This window comes from Mobula hypostoma, chromosome 11 (assembly GCF_963921235.1).
Source record: "Mobula hypostoma chromosome 11, sMobHyp1.1, whole genome shotgun sequence".
Classification (NCBI taxonomy): domain Eukaryota; kingdom Metazoa; phylum Chordata; class Chondrichthyes; order Myliobatiformes; family Myliobatidae; genus Mobula; species Mobula hypostoma.
The window spans coordinates 53,108,727-53,129,102 of record NC_086107.1 but is presented as its reverse complement, the minus strand read 5'-3'; the positions used below and the strand labels follow the sequence as shown (position 1 = coordinate 53,129,102).

At 43.6% G+C, this 20,376-nt stretch overlaps 1 protein-coding gene across 6 annotated transcripts in view; it reads left to right on the top strand.

The window, feature by feature from the left end:
* Positions 1 to 20,376, top strand: part of myrf (myelin regulatory factor) — a 290,463-nt gene that overhangs the window by 64,572 nt on the left and 205,515 nt on the right. Inside the window, exon 1 of one of the 6 annotated variants that reach the window (XM_063062047.1) lies at positions 5,522 to 5,572. The exons of the other annotated variants lie outside the window; for them this stretch is intronic. Coding sequence (XP_062918117.1) covers positions 5,539 to 5,572 — 34 coding nt within the window. The 5' untranslated portion in view covers positions 5,522 to 5,538. Of the gene's footprint in view, positions 1 to 5,521; positions 5,573 to 20,376 lie in introns of those variants that run through there. 6 annotated transcript variants of the gene reach the window in all.

Genomic DNA, 20,376 nt, shown 5'->3' with positions numbered 1-20,376 from the left:
CAGTTGCATCATAAATAATAAATAGTAATAAAACCATAAATAGTTAAATAGTAATATGTAAATTGTACCAAGAAATAAGTGCAGGACCAGCCTATTGGCTCAGGGTGTCTGACCCTCCCAGGGAGGAGTTGTATAGTTTGATGGCCACAGGCAGGAATGACTTCCTATGATGCTCTGTGTTGCATCTCGGTGGAATGAGTCTCTGGCTGAAAGTACTCCTGTGCCCAACCAGAACATTATGTAGTGGACGGGAGACATTGTCCAAGATGGCATGCAACTTGGACAGCATCCTCTTTTCAGACACCACCATCAGAGAGTCCAGTTCCATCCCCACAACATCACTGGCCTTACGAATGAGTTTGTTGATTCTGTTGGTGTCTGCTACCCTCAGCCTGCTGCCCCAGCACACAACAGCAAACATGATAGCACTGGCCACCACAGACTCGTAGAACATCCTCAGCATCGTACGGCAGATGTTAAAGGACCTCCGTCTCCTCAGGAAATAGAGACGGCTCTGACCCTTCTTGTAGACAGCCTTCTTGTGGATGTAAGGGTATATAATAACCAAGACTACTTGGTCTTGAGGCAGAAGCCCGAAGCAGTGGTAATTAGCATCTGAGAATGAGACCACATTCCCTTGTGTACCTCTGCTAGTCAGAAGACTTTCGTATGAAGATTTGGGCCAACAATCCCCTGCAACAGTGAAGGAGAATTATACTACTTTTCCAATGAGGTATTAAACAAGGACTACTTGCTGTCTGGGGCAGCTGTGAAATAGCTACCAACTGAAGTCTAATAAGGGAGTTTCGCTGGAGACCAGACCAGTATCAGAGTATCCCCTCACTATCACATTTCAGATTGGGTAGCCTCCAACCTGATGGCACGAACATCAATTTCTCCAACTTCCAGTAATGCCCTCCCCTTCACAATTCCCCATCCCCTTTTCCCTCTCTCACCTTATCTCCTTGCCTATGCATCGCCTCCCTCTGGTGCTCCTCCCTTTTCTTTCTTCCATGACCTTCTGTCCTCTCCTATCAGACTCTCCCTTTTCCAGCCCCACATCACTTTCACCAGACAACTTCCCAGCTCTCTACTTCATCCCTCCCCCTCCCGATTTAACCTGTCACCTTGTGTTTCTCTCTCCCCTCCCACCACATTTTAAATCTACTCCTCATCTATTTTCCCCTAGTCCTGCCGAAGGGTCTCGGCCTGAAGTGTTGGCTGTACTCTTTTCCATAGATGCTGCCTGGCCTGCAGAGATCGTCCAGTATTTTGTGTCTGTTGCTCAGATGGTGACAACCCACTGGGTAAAAATCAGCTGTTGTTGTTCCTATGCTACAGCATTGAATATGCTTAAAAAGTACTCCACTGGCTCTCAGGTGCTTGGATACTCCTAAAGAGACCATGAATTAAGTTATTTAAATTGAGATCCTTTTCCCTATTTTTCTTTGATCAGCTTGTGTTGTGTTGGGGGGACCCTTGGAATTTTATGGAACACATCTTTGAAGTCAAGGGCAATTAATATCCCTTCCTTTGTTACTCAGCTCTTCACCATTTCAGAAACAAGGATGCAGCTGGCAGGTTCTGGCAAAACCAGAATTCAGAGTTAGATCTCATCCTTGCTGTGCAGCTGTTAGCTGACAGCACGACTCAAGATACTTCATCAGTGATTGGGAGACTTTGTGGAGAGGCGTTTTCTTCTCCTAGACATGTTTCCCTTTTTTTAAGCTTTGGGTAAGGAATGCCTGGGCTTTTTTTTCAACTGGTATGTGGATATCAGTGTCACTAGAATTTGCTTAAGGAAACAATTTAGTTCTGGTTATAGGTCACAAGAATGCCAGGTAAATCCCAGAGGTTTTGCTTATCAGTGGAAGTTAAACTCTATTACTTCTGCTTGCTGCACATGCAGCCTGAGTCCTGGTGAGGACGTTTGCTCAAGTACAGTTGTTTTGTTAGTTTAGCTCCTACTACTTAAACAATTCCTTCCACTGCTTCTGCCCAGCACTGTTCCTCTTCTGTGGAGTCCATTAGAATAATTTCTCCTCCTCTCTCTCTATTACACACTTCGTGAGTCTATAAGGTGCTACAACATGAGAACAGGCTTTTTAGCCCACTACATCCATGGCAACCATCCGTTTTCCCCAACTAATCATCATCAGTTCTCTCCCCAGCCCCAGCATCTCGATTCTTCTATCACCAACCTACACTAAGGGCAATTTACAATAACCAATTACATGGTATGGTCGTGTATTATCTTCATTTAAATAATTATCTGCCTTTAGATTCTTCTTATCAATATACATAACCTCACACTTTTCCACCTAAAACTCCATTTGCCAAAATTTCAGCAACTCATTCGGCCTATCTATATCCAGTTTCAGAGCCTTAATATTTTCATCACAGCATGTCCTCCTGCCTACTTTTGTGGCATTGGCAATTTGGGTGACACTCCGCTTCTTCCTCTAGGTCATTAATGCAAATTGCAGACATCCCACCCTGCAAAATCTCATTTCAGGGAGGACTCAACCGGAAGTCTCAACTTCATAGCAGTCTGTGTCGATGAATTTGTTAATTTTGCAAGACATCAGATTCACAAGTGTTTTGTGAGACAGCTGACTTCTGGATTCTGTCTTAATGTGCCACGTTCACAATAGCTGCTGTCTTGGTTGATGAGCAGGCATAGTTTTTTTTTGCTATTTCTGAATCAGAAAACACTTTCCTGTGTGCTTACACACCTGGAATGGCAGCTTATACTCAACAATGAAAGATGTAAAGTACACCTCAGCTCTAGTGACCTTCTCTGTCAGACTTTGGTTTTCGGCTGAAAAGAACTGTAAAATACTTGAGCAGCCTTCCCTGCGCTTAGCCTCCCTGATACGTTGTGGTCCCTTAAAGAAATAAAAACATAAGGTGTATCCTTATTACAGGTGTGCGCCACTTAACGTCCGATCGCATATATGTCCGTAGTCTCACACTCAGACAGACAGACAGACACTCAGACAGACACACACACACACACACACACACACACACACACACACACACACACACATACACACACACAGAGTTGGGACTTCTCTGTGGATTGTCACTTGGTCGTGGTGTTGAGGCTTGTGTGGTCTTGAGATCCAGAGAGCAATGCCATCTGGAGCTATGCTCCTGGTAGGGTCACCCATGGCAGTAAGGTCGAGAGTGAGGTCCCTGACAAAGAACAATTCAACCAAGACCTCAACGTTGGGCCAGGCGGACAAAGTTACTTCGAACTCAACGGCTGTGAAGGCAGATGAAGGCTGCAACAAATCCATCGGCTCCGATCGTCGTGGTTTCCATGCCATTGGAATCAGTTGGTTGATTTGTGAAGTATCGTGTGCTTCTTGGAGTGCAACATCAAGTACACGTTAAACAAATACACGTACAGGTGTCTTCGCTCTGTGGACCACTTCTCATAGATCAACAGAATGAAGGCCATCATCCTCGACCTCGAAGGATAACCACGACGACGACGAATAGTTGGGATCAGAACTTACTTTCTTACATCGAAATGGGGGATTTTAAATGAGTTCTGTACCTTCAAGTTCAAGGTTATTGTCATCTGGCTGATTGTCCACAAACGAAACAGCCTCTGTCCGGACCACAGTGTAGCCACAATCCATATATCACGCACACCACATAAAACAATATATTACCATATTATTTAATAAAGTGTAATTTTACCATATTATTTAATAAAGTGTAATTCAAAATGCATATAAAGTGCACAGCACAGGTAAAGAGTTCGCTGTCCTAATGACGAGACCTCGGTGGGGGCCGGGTATTTATTAAAATTGTTTTCTCTTCTGAAAACAGCTGCGCTTAAACTCAGCCCATCGCAGGCTTCGATGTACCTGTAAGTGGAAGTGTTTCAGGAAAAAAACACAAAGAATTTGCTCGCTGTGAGCACATTTTTAAAGATGTCTTAGCGGACAATTTTGGAATTTCGCTCCAATTTAAACCCCGCTCTAATCCCCTTTAAGACACCAACGCACCCTGCCCGTATAGGACAGCCTCGCGTAGTCAGGTTGTCACTGCCAGCCTTGGGAATTTCTTCACCAGGCTTTTGTACTTCATCACCGACAGTTGTCCGGATGATTTCAGCGTCATTACAGACGGCAGTAACTGAACTGTTGGAATATGGAAGAGAGAGAGAGGTCGACTGTAAAGCCCGCTCACAGAGAAAACGGATAGGTCTACTGAGCACAAAGAGAGATCAAGCAGGATTCATTCATTTCCTTTCTTTCTTTTTTTCCCTCTCCCTCTCTAAAAAATCTTTTTCTGGGATATTGTATATAACTTGTGGGCATCAGCGAGCCACTGTCGATATGCGGGAGACTCCCGCAACTCCCAGGAGAGGTGGGATGTCTGAAATTGTAAATAATTGAGGGCTAAGAACTGGTCCTTGTGGCACTTGTTACAGCATTCCAGCCTGAAAAAGCTCATTTATTTTGTCTTTCTGTCTTTCTCAGCTTAGGCTAAAATAGGCCCCCTAATACCATGAGCTCTTATTTTGGGAACCCATCTTTTATATGATACCTTGTCAAGTGTTTTCTGAAGATCTAAATACACCACATGTACAGGTCAGATTCTCATTCTCTTTCAACTCTTGTTTACTCTTTACTCAGTGAATTCTAGCAAATTTGTCAAATGCCATTTCCTTCTCAGAAAACTATGTTGACTTGGCTGGACTACACTGTTTTCTAAATGACTAGCTATTTCTTCCTTGATTATAGACTCCAGCATATTGCCAATAATAGGTGATAACATAACCTATAAATATTCACTTTGCCTTCCTCCCTCCTTGAACAATAGAGTGAAATTTTCCAGTCCACTGGTATCTTCCTAGAATTCAATGAATTTTGAACAATCTCAACCAATAGCCCCACTATCTCTGTAACCAATTGCATTAAAATCCTAGGTGCAGTCCGTCAGGATCTGGTGACATGTCTGGCTTTTGTCCCATCAGTTTTGCAAATTTCTTGACCTTTATGATAGTGATTGTGACTAGTTCTTCCATAATGTGTAAAATTAACTCATTAAAAATCTTAGGGAAGTTTGCTGTTGCCTTCCTCCTTATTAACTTGTTAGTCTATCAGTACAGGTTCTTGTAAAAATCCCAGTCCCCTGGGCCACCACTAGTCCCAGTCTTTGATTTAATATTTTTCATGACCTCTTTTGTTAACCATGGATGGTTCATTTTTCTCCTGGGAATTTCCTAATTGGGATATCTTGAAAAATGATTCAATTAAAAAAGAGAACTTTATCTTCCTTTGTAATGCCCGCTCCCTTTTTTGCTTTTGGCTTTGATGTACTCTTCTCCCTCCCCCCTACCTCATGTCTCAACTCCATTTCAATAGCCCTTACATCTTCACTCATTTTCCCTTCCCCACTTCATTCTCTGCTTCTCAAAGTTCAAAGTTCGAAGTTAATTTATTATCAAAGTATGTATATGTCACTGTATACTACCCTGGGATTTATTCTCTTGCAGGCATTCACAATAGATAAATGGAAACTACACAAAGATGGACAAACAACCAAGGTACAAAAGATGACAAACTGTGCAAATACAAAAAGAAAAACAAATAATAAATAAATAAATGATATTGAGGAGATAGGCTGTAGAGTCCTTGAGAGTGAGTCTATAGGTTGTGGAATGGGTTCAGTGTTGAGGTGAATGACATTAGCTACTCTGGTTCAGGAACCTAATGGTTGAGGTGTAATAACTGTTCCTGAACCTGGTGGTGCGGGACCTAAGGCTCCTGTACCTCCTTCCTTAGATCATGCACTACCAGGTTCAAGAACAGTTTCTCTTTTCTTCAACTTTCATTTTCATTTCTTCTCTCTCTTTCACCATCTCTCTCCCTCCCTCTCTCTTCCTCTCTTGTTCTCGCTCTTTCTCTCCCTCCCTCTCTCTTCCCCTTCCCCCTTCCTTCTCTCTCTGTCAGCTTATCATTGCCTTTCCCGTTGCTATTTCTCTTTTTGCTGTGTTGCCATGGAAACCACTTTCTATACTTCTCACTTTTTTTTGCCAACCTCCATTCCTCTCTTATTCTCATATTTTTCCCTTCCACTTTGTCCAACTCACTCTGACAATCTTCCTATAAATAAAGAATTTTAGAGCATTGAACATAGAACAGTTATTTGGTCCACGATGCGTGTGACAACCATCCAAACTAAACCCCCATCTGCCAGCACGTGGCCTGTGTCTCTCCAGTCCTTGATTGTTCATGTGCCTATCTAAATGCCTTTTAGACATTGCTGTTGTACCTGTTGCCACAACTTCTTCTGACAGCATGTTCCAGGCTCTGTGTAAAAAGAAAATTGCCTTCAAAATCACCTTTAAACTATCCCCCTTACCTGAATGCTTTACCCTATAGTAATGACATTACAGTTTGGGAAAAGTTCCTGTCTCCCCTATCAATGCCTCTCATAAGTTTATACACTTCAGTCAGGTCATCTCTCAGCCTCTTGCTGCTCCAGAGAAAACAATCCAGGTTTGTTCTCCCTGGGGCTCTGATCTCGGCAACATCTTGATGAATTTGCCTTGTTATTTCTTGGAGTTTAAGCATTAGACATGCGGTGATATTACTGTGGCAAATTCCATAGAAGTACTGTATGTTGCTCTACTGTTCAGGAGAAGTGTGGAAGCTATTATTTGCAATGTAAACCTTGTGTAGTTCTAAATGTGGTACGCTAGCAAAAGAAATTCAGTAGCTGGCCAGTGCTGGTTTTATATTCTTGTTGTTTTATGCTGTGGTAATGGTGGGGGAAGGAGTTGAGACGAGTCCATGGAGCAGGCTGTCATTTGTCTGAGTACATGGTCCAGGACAGCTTCCAGTCAGTGGTCACAGTGAATGGGATTACCATGCAGTAATCAGAAATGTGCTGAGTTTGTAGGAAGGCCCAAGTTCAGGTTGTGTTTGTCTGTCTGTGTATGTATCCAGAATGCTTAAGGAGCCAAGCAAACCCAGCCCGAATACAGGCTGCAAATGAGTTTTACCGTCAGACTGTTTTGCACTTGAATACGAGACGAGTAGGAGCTAAAAGAGTTTGAAACCTTTTTTTGAACTTACCTGCCATTTTATTAAAGTGACTGACTTGCTAATGCATTCAGACTCACTTGTCCTAGTTATTTTTCTCCAGATTTATCTCCACTTACTTCTCGTTCTTTTAGCTGGGGCATTTCAATCTGCTTCTACTTTCTCCTCGCCTTGTGATCTCCATCCTCCATCACGCCCTCGCAGCTTCTCGCCCTTCCTCCGAGCTCCCTGTCCCATGTGCCTTTCTCCCTGCCCAGTTCCTGACAGCATCTGACAACTGATAACTGAATGTGAACTGATCTGGCCTGGATGAATTGGAATCAAAGGTTAGCAGGCAAAACCGTAAATGGGCAGTTTTAAGAGGAGATGATTTAGTGACTCAATAATTCCCACAAGGGGAAAAGTTAGGGTAATTTCTCTGGGTAGTAAAAGAGCAAAGAATAAAATAAAGTTTAAAAAAACATGCATATGACTTTATATTCTTGCTGTTTTATGCTGTGGTAATGGTGGGGGAAGGGGTTGAGAAACAGCCTGAATAAAATGAAGTACAAATTTATTCACACAGTCTGAAAGAAATAATGTCATGCTGTTGAAAACCTGAGGCACTTTTCTTGTTGTTTAAGAGTCCCATTGGAAAATCTACTTTGCTTTTTTTCTTGGGTGAGGTTTTCATTCTCTACCCCTTTGATTTTGATGTGGAACTGCCCCAAATAATGTAGAATTCACTTAACATACAAAGTTTGTCTGCTGTGGGATATTCAATCACTGTGTTGTAGAAAAAACTATAATGTCATTTACCCATAAAGTAGCCAGTTTTAAGTGAAGTAGCACATTACTGCTGGAACACAGCCCAAACAAATCTTTCAAATCTCTTACTATTTCTTCTTTCAGTTAGTCCTGACGAAGGGTCGCGGCCCAAAACATCGACTGTACCTCTTCCTATAGATGCTGCCTGGCCTGCTGCGTTCACCAGCAACTTTTAAGCTTGGGAGGACGTGGTTCATAGGCACAAAGAAGAGGATTCTCATTCCTCACCAGCCTTCATGGTCCCTCTGACTCCTTAGAGCGTGCTTCTAGCCCATGTCCTCTCATAACATATTTATTCAGTTGTAATGCTCAGGTATTGCTGGTGTTCTGATATGCCTCTTGAAGAGTTGCTGCCAGGATCAATTGCACTTACTGGGCTACCTGCTGAGAACTACGAGAACTCGCAATGCCTCTTTCAGGCGTGCTGTGCTGAAATTGACACCATGAAAAGGTAGCACATGTGTAGAGGCAGAGTCATGTCTGAAATTAAACTTTTATCCAGTAAGGGATGCTGCCAATGTCTCAGTAAAATGGGAACAGTGAAGGGAGTAAAAATTGATAAGGATTGGTACTAGAAAGCTGCCAGTGCTGAAACTAAACATCACCAAGTCTGATGGGATGGTGCATCCTAGATTGCTGAGATAAATGCAGATGAAAGCTGAGGAGTTACTGAATATAATTTTCCAATCCTTTTTCAATAAAAAGGTGGTGTCAGAGGAGTGGAGAATTGAAAACATTTGTTCAGCAAGAGGTGCAAGGACAAAACCATGTTTGATAGTTGAACCCCAATGATTGGGAAGCAATTACTGTGGAGGATTATTTGATCATTAATTAGTTTGTGGGATGCAATGTCATTGGTAAGACTGGCAATGCTGCCAGGCTATTTTAGAGAACTATTGAAAGTCAACTGCATTGGTGTGTCTGGAGCGACATTTTCTCCAGCAGGGGTAAGATAGTTAGCTGTGGCAGATAATATGTGTTTGGGTTTGCAGAAGACTTTTGATAAAGTCCCACACAAAAGACTGGTTGTTGTGCTTGCAACCCAGTAAATAGAAAGTCTGTTTGATAAGCAGTTTATGGATAAAAAGCAGAGAACTGCAGGAAACTATGGCTTTTAATTCAGAGACATTTCAGTCAAATTGTGTTTAATTAATGATCTCATTCTAAAGGCATCCCAAGGTAGCATTAATCAGTGTATGACACTTTCAGTGGGAGGGAGAGAGGAATAGATCTAAGGCAAGAATTTTAAACTTAAATAAGGGCAACTATAGATGCATGAAAGACAGTGCAGAAAGTGAATTGGCAAAATTAGATTAAACAAGTGAACAGACTTGATGCAATGGCATTTGTTTGTGAGGATATTTCAGAATACACAGAAGAGATACATTTTAAGGGAAAAAGAAATTCCAAGAGGAGAACCTATAGTCTGTGATTAACTAAAGAACGCTAAAAATAGTATCAAACTATGTTTGTAAATGGTGAAAGATTGCAGAGCACTGAGAGCAGAGAGATCTGCCTGCTTCACAAGAGGGTAGTATGTAGGTAGAGTACTGCAACAATTTGGAGAGATATCAGATTGACATTGTTTATTGTCAGTGAAATTAAAAGAAAAGTTGAGAGTTTATGCCTTAGCTGTACAGGGTACACCTCTCTAGATGGGGCCATATCTAGAGTTCTTTGAACAGAGTTGGACTCTATATTTAAGGAATAATATATGTATGTTGAAAGTAGTTCAAGAAAGAACAAGAGGTGTGGTAAACCATGTATATATGTTGTAACTCGGTTACCTGTCTGGACACACCCCTCTGCTGACTGCCCCTGTGGCTCCTCCCACAGAGTCCTGTATAAAGGTGTTCGCCTTGCCCCTCCCCGTCAGTCCGGGGGCAGACACTCACTGTGGAGGTCGTATTGTACAGCGAATAAAAGCCTTTCAGTATTTTACCAAACCTCAGTCTTTTGGAGTAATTGAAGGTGCTTCAAGAGGGGAATTTGATTGAATGATGTAAGGTTCTCCGAGGTATTGACAGGATGTATGTGGAGAAGATATTTTCTCCCAAACAAGAGAAAATCTGCAGATGCTGCAAATCGGAGCAACACACACAAAATGCTGGAGGAATTCAACAGGCCAGGTAGCAAATATTGTATGGAAGTTGATACCTCTGCCTGAAACATCGACTGTACTTTTTTCCAAAGATGCTGCATGGCCTGCTGAGTTCCTCCAGCATTTTGAGTTTTATAATAAGATATTTTCTCCTGTGTGTAATCAGGAACCAGGAATCACTGTTTAAAAATTAAGGACAGCATTACGAATTTTTAGAACTTCCTCTCAAAACTTGGTGGAAACAAAAGCTTTGAATATTGTAAGACACTTGTTGATAGATATTGAATAAACAAAGAAGAGAAATGTTACAGTAGGAAGATGGGAATAATAAGTCATAACAGATAAGCTATAATTTACTTAAATGTCTTGAGTTCAGATGATCTATTCTCACTCCTAATTTCTATCTATGTTTTAATGTGAAGGATTGATTCTAGAACTTTTTTTTGGTTGGCTTAAATACTAATGACAGACATGGCCAGGCAGAGAAAAATGTCCTCAATTTGTTTATGAGTGAGGAGAGTAGTTTTAGCTTCAGGAAGGTGGACTGAGGGAGTGGGCGAACATGTGGCAGATGCAAAGTGTGATTTGGGAGTTTAGGGAGATCTGGTAAGACACCAAAAACTCTAGTAAATTTATACATGTGTACCATGGAGAGCATTCTGACTGACTGCATCTCGTCTGATATGGAAGTGCCAAGGCACCAGATTGGAAAAAGCTGCAAATGATTATAACCTCAGCCACCTCCATCATGGGCACTAGCCTCCCCGCCACTGAGGATGGCCCATGTCTGTATTGTCATACTAAATGACAATAAAAGAGGTCTGCGTGTCCTCATAATCATAATCTAATCTAATCTAATCTAGTGTATTCAACAGGTGATGCTCTAAGAAGGCAGCATCCATCATTAAGGACACTCACCACCTAGGACATGCCCTCTTCTCATTACTAGCATCAGGGAGGAGAAACAGGAGCCTGGAGGTGCACGCTCACCATTTTAGAAACAGCTTCTTCCCCTCCTCCAACAGATTTCTGAATGAACAGCGAACCCATGAATACGACCATTTACTCAGGCAACACACACCAAATGCTGGAGCAACTCAGCAGGCCAGGCAGCATCTATGGAAAAGAATAAACAGTTGGCGTTTCGGGCCGTCGCCTGTTCATTCATTTCCATAAATGCTGCCTGGCCTGCTGAGTTCCTCCAGCATCTGCAGATTTCCTCTTGTTTGTACCAGCACTTGCTCTCTTTTTTGCACTTATTATTTATTTTTTATAAGTTATTGTAATTTTTTATGCATTGCACTGAGCAGCTGCCACAAAACAATAGATTTCATGACAGTGGTAATAAGCCAGATCCCTATTCTGATTCTGCTGTAACGAATAAATGAGAGAGTAATGGTACCGGACTAAAGGAACAGGGACACAGGTGTAAATCCTCGGAGGTGGCAAGAAACACTGAGAAAGTGGTTATTAAAGCATATGTCTTTACAGAGACATGGTTTACAAAACCACGTAAGTTACATCCAATTCTGGTCGTTACACTCTAGGAAGAATGTATTTAGCAGAATAGCTCTGGAATTAGGGATTTCAATCACAAGGATAATTTCTGGGATTATTCTCCTTGGAGCTAGTACAAGCGTGTAATGGATTTAGAGTGAATAGAAAGATGCGTTTTCCTGTACAGAAGGGCTGAAGAAGTAGAGGGCGCACAGGTTTACAGGAATTTTCACAGTTGGGATAGCACCTCCCAAGAGCAAATAATCATATAAAAAAACAGATAATAGTGCCATGGTTTATTGTTCCCCTTCAAATGCAATCAAACTGAATTCCTTGCACATCACTGGTGATGAGTGAAAGATCATTTTGCATTTTGATTTGGAAAATGCTGTTTCAAGATCTGGTGGTGTAGAGGCAGTTGTTTTATATGTGATATATAGAACATAGAACATAGAATAGTACAGCACAGTACAGGCCCTTCGGCCCACAATGTTGTGCCGACCCTCAAACCCTACCTTCCATGTAAGCCCCCACCTTAAATTCCTCCATCTACCTGTCTAGTAGTCTCTTAAACTTCACTAGTGTATCTGCCTCCACCACTGACTCAGGCAGTCATTCCACACACCAACCACTCTCTGAGTAAAAAACCTTCCTCTAATATCCCCCTTGAACTTCCCACCCCTTACTTTAAAGCCATGTCCTCTTGTATTGAACAGTGGTGCCCTGGGGAAGAGGTGCTGGCTATCTACTCTATCTATTCTTCTTATTATCTTGTACACCTCTATCATGTCTCCTCTCATCCTCCTTCTCTCCAAAGAGTGAAGCCATAGCTCCCTTAATCTCTGATCATAATGCATACTCTCTAAACCAGGCAGCATCCTGGTAAATCTCCTCTGTACCCTTTCCAATGCTTCCACATCCCTCCTATAGTGAGGTGACCAGAACTGGACACAGTACTCCAAGTGTGGCCTAACCAGAGTTTTACAGAGCTGCATCATTACATTGCGAGTCTTAAACTCTATCCCTCGACTTATGAAAGCTAACACCCCATAAGCTTTCTTAACTACCCCATCCACCTGTGAGGCAACTTTCAAGGATCTGTGGACATGTACCCCGAGATCCCTCTGCTCCTCCACACTACCAAGTATCTTGCCATTTACTTTGTACTCTGCCTTGGAGTTTGTCCTTCCAAAGTGTACCACCTCACACTTCTCCGGGTTGAACTCCATCTGCCACTTCTCAGCCCACTTCTGCATCCTATCAATGTCTCTCTGCAATCTTTGACAATCCTCTACACTATCTATAGCATCACCAACCTTTGTGTCGTCTGCAAACTTGCCAACCCAGCCTTCTACCCCAACATCCAGGTCGTTAATACAAATCACAAAAAGTGGAGATCCCAGAACAGATCCTTGTGGGACACCACTAGTCACAATCCTCCAATCTGAATGTACTCCCTCCACCACATCCCTCTGCCTTCTGTAGGCAAGGCAGTTCTGAATCCACCTGGCCAAACTTCCCTGGATCCCATGCCTTCTGATTTTCTGAATAAGCCTACCGTGTGGAACCTTGTCAAATGCCTTACTAAAATCCATATAGATCACATCCACTACACTACCCTCATCTATATGCCTGGTCACCTCCTCAAAGAACTCTATCAGGCTTGTTAGACACGATCTGCCCTTCACAAAGCCATGCTGACTGTCCCTGATCAGACCATGATTCTCTAAATGCCCATAGATCCTATCTCTAAGAATCTTTTCCAACAGCTTTCCCACCACAGACATAATGCTCACCGGTCTATAATTACTCGGACTATCCCTACTACCTTTTTTGAATAAGGGGACAACATTCGCCTCTCTCCAATCCTTCAGCACCATTCCAGTGGACAGCGAGGACATAAATATCCCAGCCAGAAGCTCAGCAATCTCTTCCCTCGCCTCGTGGAGCAGCCTGGTGAATATTCTGTCAGGCCCCGGGGACTTACCCCTCCTAATGTATTTTAACAATTACAACACCTCCTCTCCCTTAATATCAACATGCTCCAGAACATCAACCTCACTCATATTGTCCTCACTGTCATCAAGTTCCCTCTCATTGGTGAATACCGAAGAGAAGTATTCATTGAGGACCTCGCTCACTTCCACAGCCTCCAGGCACATCTTCCCACCTCCCACCTTTATCTCTAATCGGTCCTACCTTCACTCCTGTCATCCTTTTTTTCTTCACATAATTGAAGAATGCCTTGGGGTTTTCCTTTACCCTACTCGCCAAAGCCTTTTCATGCCCCCTTCTTGCTCTTCTCAGACCCTTCTTAAGCTCCTTTCTTGCTTCCCTATATTCCTCAATAGACCCATCTGATCTTTGCTTCCTAAACCTCATGTATGCTGCCTTCTTCCACCTGACTAGATTTTCCACCTCACTTGTCACCCATGGTTCCTTCACCCTACCATTCTTTATCTTCCTCACCGGGACAAATTTATCCCTAACATCCTGCAAGAGATCTCTAAACATCGACCACATATCCATAGTACATTTCCCTGCAAAAACATCATCCCAATTCACACCCGCAAGTTCTAGCCTTATAGCCCCATAATTTTCCCTTCCCCAATTAAAAATTTTCTGTCCTCTCTGATTCTATCCTTTTCCATGATAATGCTAAAGGCCAGGGAGCGGTGGTCACTGTTGCCCAGATGCTCACCCACTGAGAGATCTGTGACCTGACCCAGTACATTACCTAGTACTAGATCTAGTATGGCATTCCCCCTAGTCGGCCTGTCCACATACTGTGACAGGAATCCGTCCTGGACACACTTAACAAACTCTGCCCCATCTAAACCCTTGGAACTAATCAGGTGCCAATCAATATTAGGGAAGTTAAAGTCACCCATGATAACAACCCTGTTATTTTTGCACCTTTCCAAAATCTGCCTCCCAATCTGCTCCTCTGTATCTCTGCTACTACTAGGGGCCTTTAGAATACCCCCGATAGAGTAACTGCTCCCTTCCTGTTCCTGACTTCCACCCATACTGACTCAAAAGAGGATCCTGCTACATTACCCACCCTTTCTGTAGCTGTAATAGTATCCCTGACCAATAATGCCACCCCTCCTCCCCTTTTTCCACCCTTTCTATCCCTTTTAAAGCACTGAAATCCAGGAACATTGAGAATCCATTCCTGCCCTGGTGCCAGCCAAGTCTCTGGAATGGCCACTACATCATAATTCCATGTATGTATCCAAGCTCTCAGTTCATCACCTTTGTTCCTGATGCTTCTTGCAGTGAGGTACACACATTTCAGCCCTTCTACCTTACTGTCTTTACACCATTTATTCTGCTTCTCTTTCCTCAAAGCCTCTCTATATGTTAGATCTGGCTTTACTCCATACACTTCTTTCACTGCTCTATTGCTCTGGGTCCCATCCCCCTTGCAAATTAGTTTAATCCCTCCCGAACCATACTAGCAAACCTACCTGCAAGGATATTGCTCCCCCTCGAGTTCAGGTGCAACCCATCCAATCTGTACAGGTCCCACCTTCCCCAGAAGAGATCTCAGTGATCCAAAAATCTAAAACCCTGCTCCCTGCACCAACTGCTCAGCCACACATTCAACTGCCATCTCCTCCAATTCTTACCATCTCTGTCACGTAGCACTGGCAGCAATCCTGAGAACGCCACCCTTGAGATCCTGTTCTTTAGCCTTCTGCCTAGTTCCCCAAACTCACACTTCAGGACCTCATCCCTCTTCCTGCCTATGTCGTTGGTACCAACATGTATCATGACTTCTGGTTGCTTTCCCTCTCGTACCAGGATGTCGTGCACCCGGTCAGAGACATCCTGGACCCTGGCACCCGGGAGGCAACAAACCATGCAGGTGTCCTTCTTACGTCCACAAAATCTCCTGTCTGCTCCCCTGACTATAGAGTCTCCAATGCCGACAGCTCTCCTCTTCTCCGTCCCACCCTTCTGCAACACAGGGTCAGACTCAGTGCCGGAGGCCCTGCCACCGTGGCTCACACGTGGTCGGTCGTCCCCGCCAACAGTATCCAGGACAGTAAACTTATTATTCAGGGGAATGGCTACAGGGGTGCTCTGCATTACCTGTCTGCTCACCTTCGCTTTCCTCCCTCTGACTGTCACCCAACGACCTGCTTCCGACAGCCTAGGTGTGACTACCTCCCTGTAGCTCTCATCTATGACTGCCTCATTCTCCCTTATGAGTCGAAGGTCATCCAGCTGCTGCTGCAGATTCCTTACATGGTCTTCCAGATATATTTTTGAAGGTGGCCAACTCAAATGTTGGTTACATTTGAACCATTACAGCAAATGGCTTTGAATTAAAATATAGGTGGCTGTCAGGGCTGCTGGAGTTATATTGCTTTCTTTGGTATTTGAAAGAAGAGAAGAACATCTATTGGCAGAAGTCCTATTCTGACTCAAAGCCATTAGGGCAGTCAGATTAACTCAGATGATCTTTGAAAGAGCATTTGCAGAACAGACATGGCTTCTTGTACTGTGATTCAAAGATTTCAAGCACTTGGGAATCAAAACGCTGTCTGCAATCTGTAGCAATATCCTGTTTGCAACATTGGTCAGAAACACGTCACTTCTAACCAGTTTTGCAACTATTGCATGTGTCTTTCTTTCAATGTTCCCAAATCTGAATATTAAGAAGAGGGATGGCATTGGAGGAGTGATGACAGTGGTAGTGTGGTCCTTAGAGCCATGAGATTGGGCAATATTATTTCAATATTCAAGATTCTAGATTGTTTAATGTCATTTCCAGTATACAGTAAAGGAGAACGAAATAATTGTTCCTTTGCATCGGATGCTACACAAAAAAAAATCACACAATAAGATAAAGAACACAATAACAATTTAGAAACACAATGTATATAAATACACGAGATAACTTATATACATACATAGATTGAATGTATGTCCATAAAGTGATGCTAGGCACAGGTGTGTTTGTACATCAGGTGACTGGAAGGAAATGATAAAGTAGTGGTGACTGGGGTGTAGAGGGGTGGGTTACTGGGTGCAGTTGTTGATCAGCACTGTTTGGGGAAATTAACTGGTTTGAATCTGGTGATCCTGGTGTGGATGCCTTGTAGCCTCCTCCCTGATGGGAGTAGGACAAACAGTGGGTAGATGGGATCTTTCATGATGTTACTGGCCATTTTCTGCCACCTTTCTTTATATATGTCATTGATGGTTGGTTGGCGGGTTCTGGTGATACATTGAGAAGTTTAGACTATGGTTTGTAGAGCCTCATGCCCGCTGCAGGGCAGTTTCCATACCATGCAGTGATGCAGATAGTTAGGATGTTCCCTACTGTGCATCTGTAGAATGATGTGAGCATCAATGTGCAAAGTTCAGCTCTCTTCAGGAAGTAGAGGCATTGGTGAGCTTTCCTGATTGTGTAGAATGTGGCCTGGGACCATGACAGGTTGCGCAAGATGTGTACTCCTAGGAGCTTGAAGCTGCTCGCCATTTCCACTGCTGTGCCACAGATGTAATGGAGAGTGTGAGTGGTGCGAGTTCTCCTGAGGTTGATAACTATCTCCTTTGTCTTGCTGACGTTGAGGAAGAACTTATTTGCCTGGCACCAGGCCTCAAACTGTTCCACATTCTCTCTGTAGGCCACCTCATCATTATTCGTGATGAGCCCCACCACTTTCGTGTCATCAGCAAACCTGACAATGTGATTATTTGGGTATTTGGTCACGCAGTCATGTGTGAGCAGGTTGAACAGCAATGGGCTCAGCATGCCAATGTTGAGGATGATGGGGAGGGAGGAGCGGTTGGGCAACCAGACAGTCTAACGTCTGTCCGTTAGGAAGACAGTCTAACGTCTGTCCGTTAGGAAGACAGTCTAACGTCTGTCAGTTAGGAAGTCCAACACCTAGCTGCGCAGTGGTGTATTTAGACTGAAGGGTACGAGTTTGTTCACCAAGGTCTGTGGGCCAATAGTGCTGAATGTCAAACTGAAATCCAGACACTGCATTCTGACATTAGTGCCCTTGTTTTCTATGTGTGTTAGGGCCAGGTGCATGACAGATGCTATGGTATCAGTCGTAGAGTGGTTCTATCGGCAAGAATTTTAGTGAGAGTCTGGTGTAGCAGGAGTGAAGTTTTTGACATGTGCCATTACCAGCCATTCGAAGCACTTCTTGATGATGGGCACCAGTATCACTGGGCGGTAGTCGTTTAGTTCCTAACGTGTAGAGCTCTTCGGTACAGCTCAAAATTCAAAGTAAACTTATTATCAAAGTACATATGTATCACTTTATACAACCCTGAGATTCATTTTCTTGCAGGCATACGCAGTAAATACAAGAAAGACAATAGAATCAATGAAAGACCACACCTAACAGGATGAACAAGCAACCAATGAACAGAGAACACCAAACTGTGCAAATACAAAAGAATAATAAATAAATAAATAAATAAATAAATAAGCAATGAATCTCGAGAGCATGAGATGAAGCCCTTGAAAGTGAGTTCATGGGTCGTGAGACCGTTTCAGTGATGAGGTTTGTGAAGTTATTCCCTCTGGTTCAAGGGTAATAATTGTTCCTGCACCTGGTGGTGTGGGTCCCTGTGATCAGGGATGATGGTGGCTGACTTGAAGCATGGGCGAGTGATGTGCTGAAGATGTCTGTGCGGACATTAGTGAGCTGGTGTGCACTCGACCTGACTTGTTGCCCGGCCAGGCCATCTTACAGGGGTTGCCTCTCTGTGCTATTACAGACAGTGGCTGCTCATCTGAGAGAGGGATAGCTTTCCTGGCCAGTGTTGTGTTGCATGCCTCCAGGCATGTATAAAGGTTGTTCTGAGCGACAGGGAGGGAGGCATCATTGCCATGGTCAATGCTGTTTTCCCTTGCGTGGTCAGTAATGCCCCTGATGCCCAGTCACAAACGCCAGGCATTGTTATCAGACAGGTGTTCCTGAATTTTTTGAGCATAGGCGGCCTTTGCCCTCGCAATGCCTATGATGAGACTTGGCCTGGCTGTTCTGTGACCAGACTAGAAGGCAGTATCTCAGGCTTTCATTAAGAAGCATACCTCAGCCGCCAGCCAGGGCTTCTGGTTGAACCGTGAGAAGTCCGTTCTTGAGTTTCCAATGTTGTCTACACACTTACTGGAGACAGATGAGGCATATTCCTCAAGGTCTGTGTCTTCTCCATTTGTGGCGGCCTTTTTGAACATCTGCGATTCAAAATAGTCCCGAAGCATGGAGATGCAAGTGCTTCCATTTACAATATCAAATGGGAGGTGTGGACCATGTACAAATCCAGCTGTGATTCCCGTGAACGTGTCATTCAGCACACAGCTAGTTAAGCTCTCAGACCCCGGGGTCTGGCTGCTGACTCCTGACCTATAACCTCTCCCTGTGTCAGTGGGCTGAGGACCCGTCACTTTCAAACATCTGTAAGTTTTTAGTGAGGATCTCAGGAACTAAGCTGTTAGCCGATTCCTCCTCCTAACCCCAATGACATTTGTTAATAAGGCAGTGCGAGGTGAGATATCAGACATCTTGCAGAGAGAGAGAATTCTAATAATGGAAGGTTTCTGTGACACCCCACTCTCATGTTACAGCTGCTCAACTGCGTGGTCTCAATTCGTTATCCCAAGGGTTCTTCCAGCAGTTCTTATTAATCCAGTGCGTGAATTCAGAGCTCCCTTCACTGAGCTGAAGTCTTTTTGTCATTGTCCCTGTTACTATTAATCAATGTTTCTAATCTTAGGAAGTTTGTACTGCATTATCTTAGGCTAATCTGAGGAGATTGTTCTCTGATTGAATGATTCATATTCTTTCAGTTCCCTTTTTTGAAACTTTTTATTTAAATTAGCTTCTCTCCTGTGATTTCATGATGTATTCCTGCCATCACTGTTAGGCTGGATCATCAGATCCAATAGCGGGCTGCTAAAGTGACTTCTTTTCTTCCCTGCTCAGAGGGTGGCCAGAACTGCAGCGTGGTCTGCTGATCACCGAGCTAACCTCCTTTCTGACTGGCTGCCTGCCTGGGGTTAGAATCCCCTGGCCTTTGCATTGAAGGACACCCATAGTAATTCAGACATCCAGCTCTGCCTGTGCAGCTGAATGATTAGATGGCTCTGGCTGAGTGAGCTCCAAACCATTCCCATGGCCCCGGGCTCTGTCTGTGACCCCTGGGGTGAGAGAATGTTTGTGTGGTTGGGGAGAAAATTAGCTTTGCCTATATTGTGGGCTTCTGTCGTCGTTTGCCCAAAATATTAGCCAACAAAGTAGAGGTAATGGATGTGTGTTGGGAAATCATTAAAATGAAAATAGAAGTTGGCCTTTATGTATTTTAAAGATCTTTCTAATGCCTGCATCCCCCTTGATGATTGATGGGAAAACTATGCAACACACACAAAAATTGCTGGTGAACGCAGCAGGCCAGGCATCAATAGGAAGAGGTACAGTCGACGTTTCGGGCTGAGACCTTTCATCAGGACTAACTGAAAGAAGAGATAGTAAGAGATTGGCTTCTCCCACTTCCTCCAAACTAAAAGTGTAGCCATGGGCACCCGTATGGGTCCCAGCAATGCCTGTCTTTTTGTTGGCTTTGTGGAACAATCCATGTTCCAAGCCTATAATGGTACCTGTCTCCCACTTTTCCTTTGCTACATCAACGACTGCATTGGCACTGCTTCCTGCACGCATGCTGAGCTCGTTGACTTCATTAACTTTGCCTCTAACTTTCACCCTGCCCTCAAGTTTACCTGATCCATTTCCAACAGCTCCCTCCCCTTTCTAGATCTTTCTGTTTCTGTCTCTGGAGACAGCGTATCTACTAATGTGTACTATAAGCCCATGGACTCTCACAGCTACCTGGACTATTCCTCTTCCCACCCTGTCTCTTGCA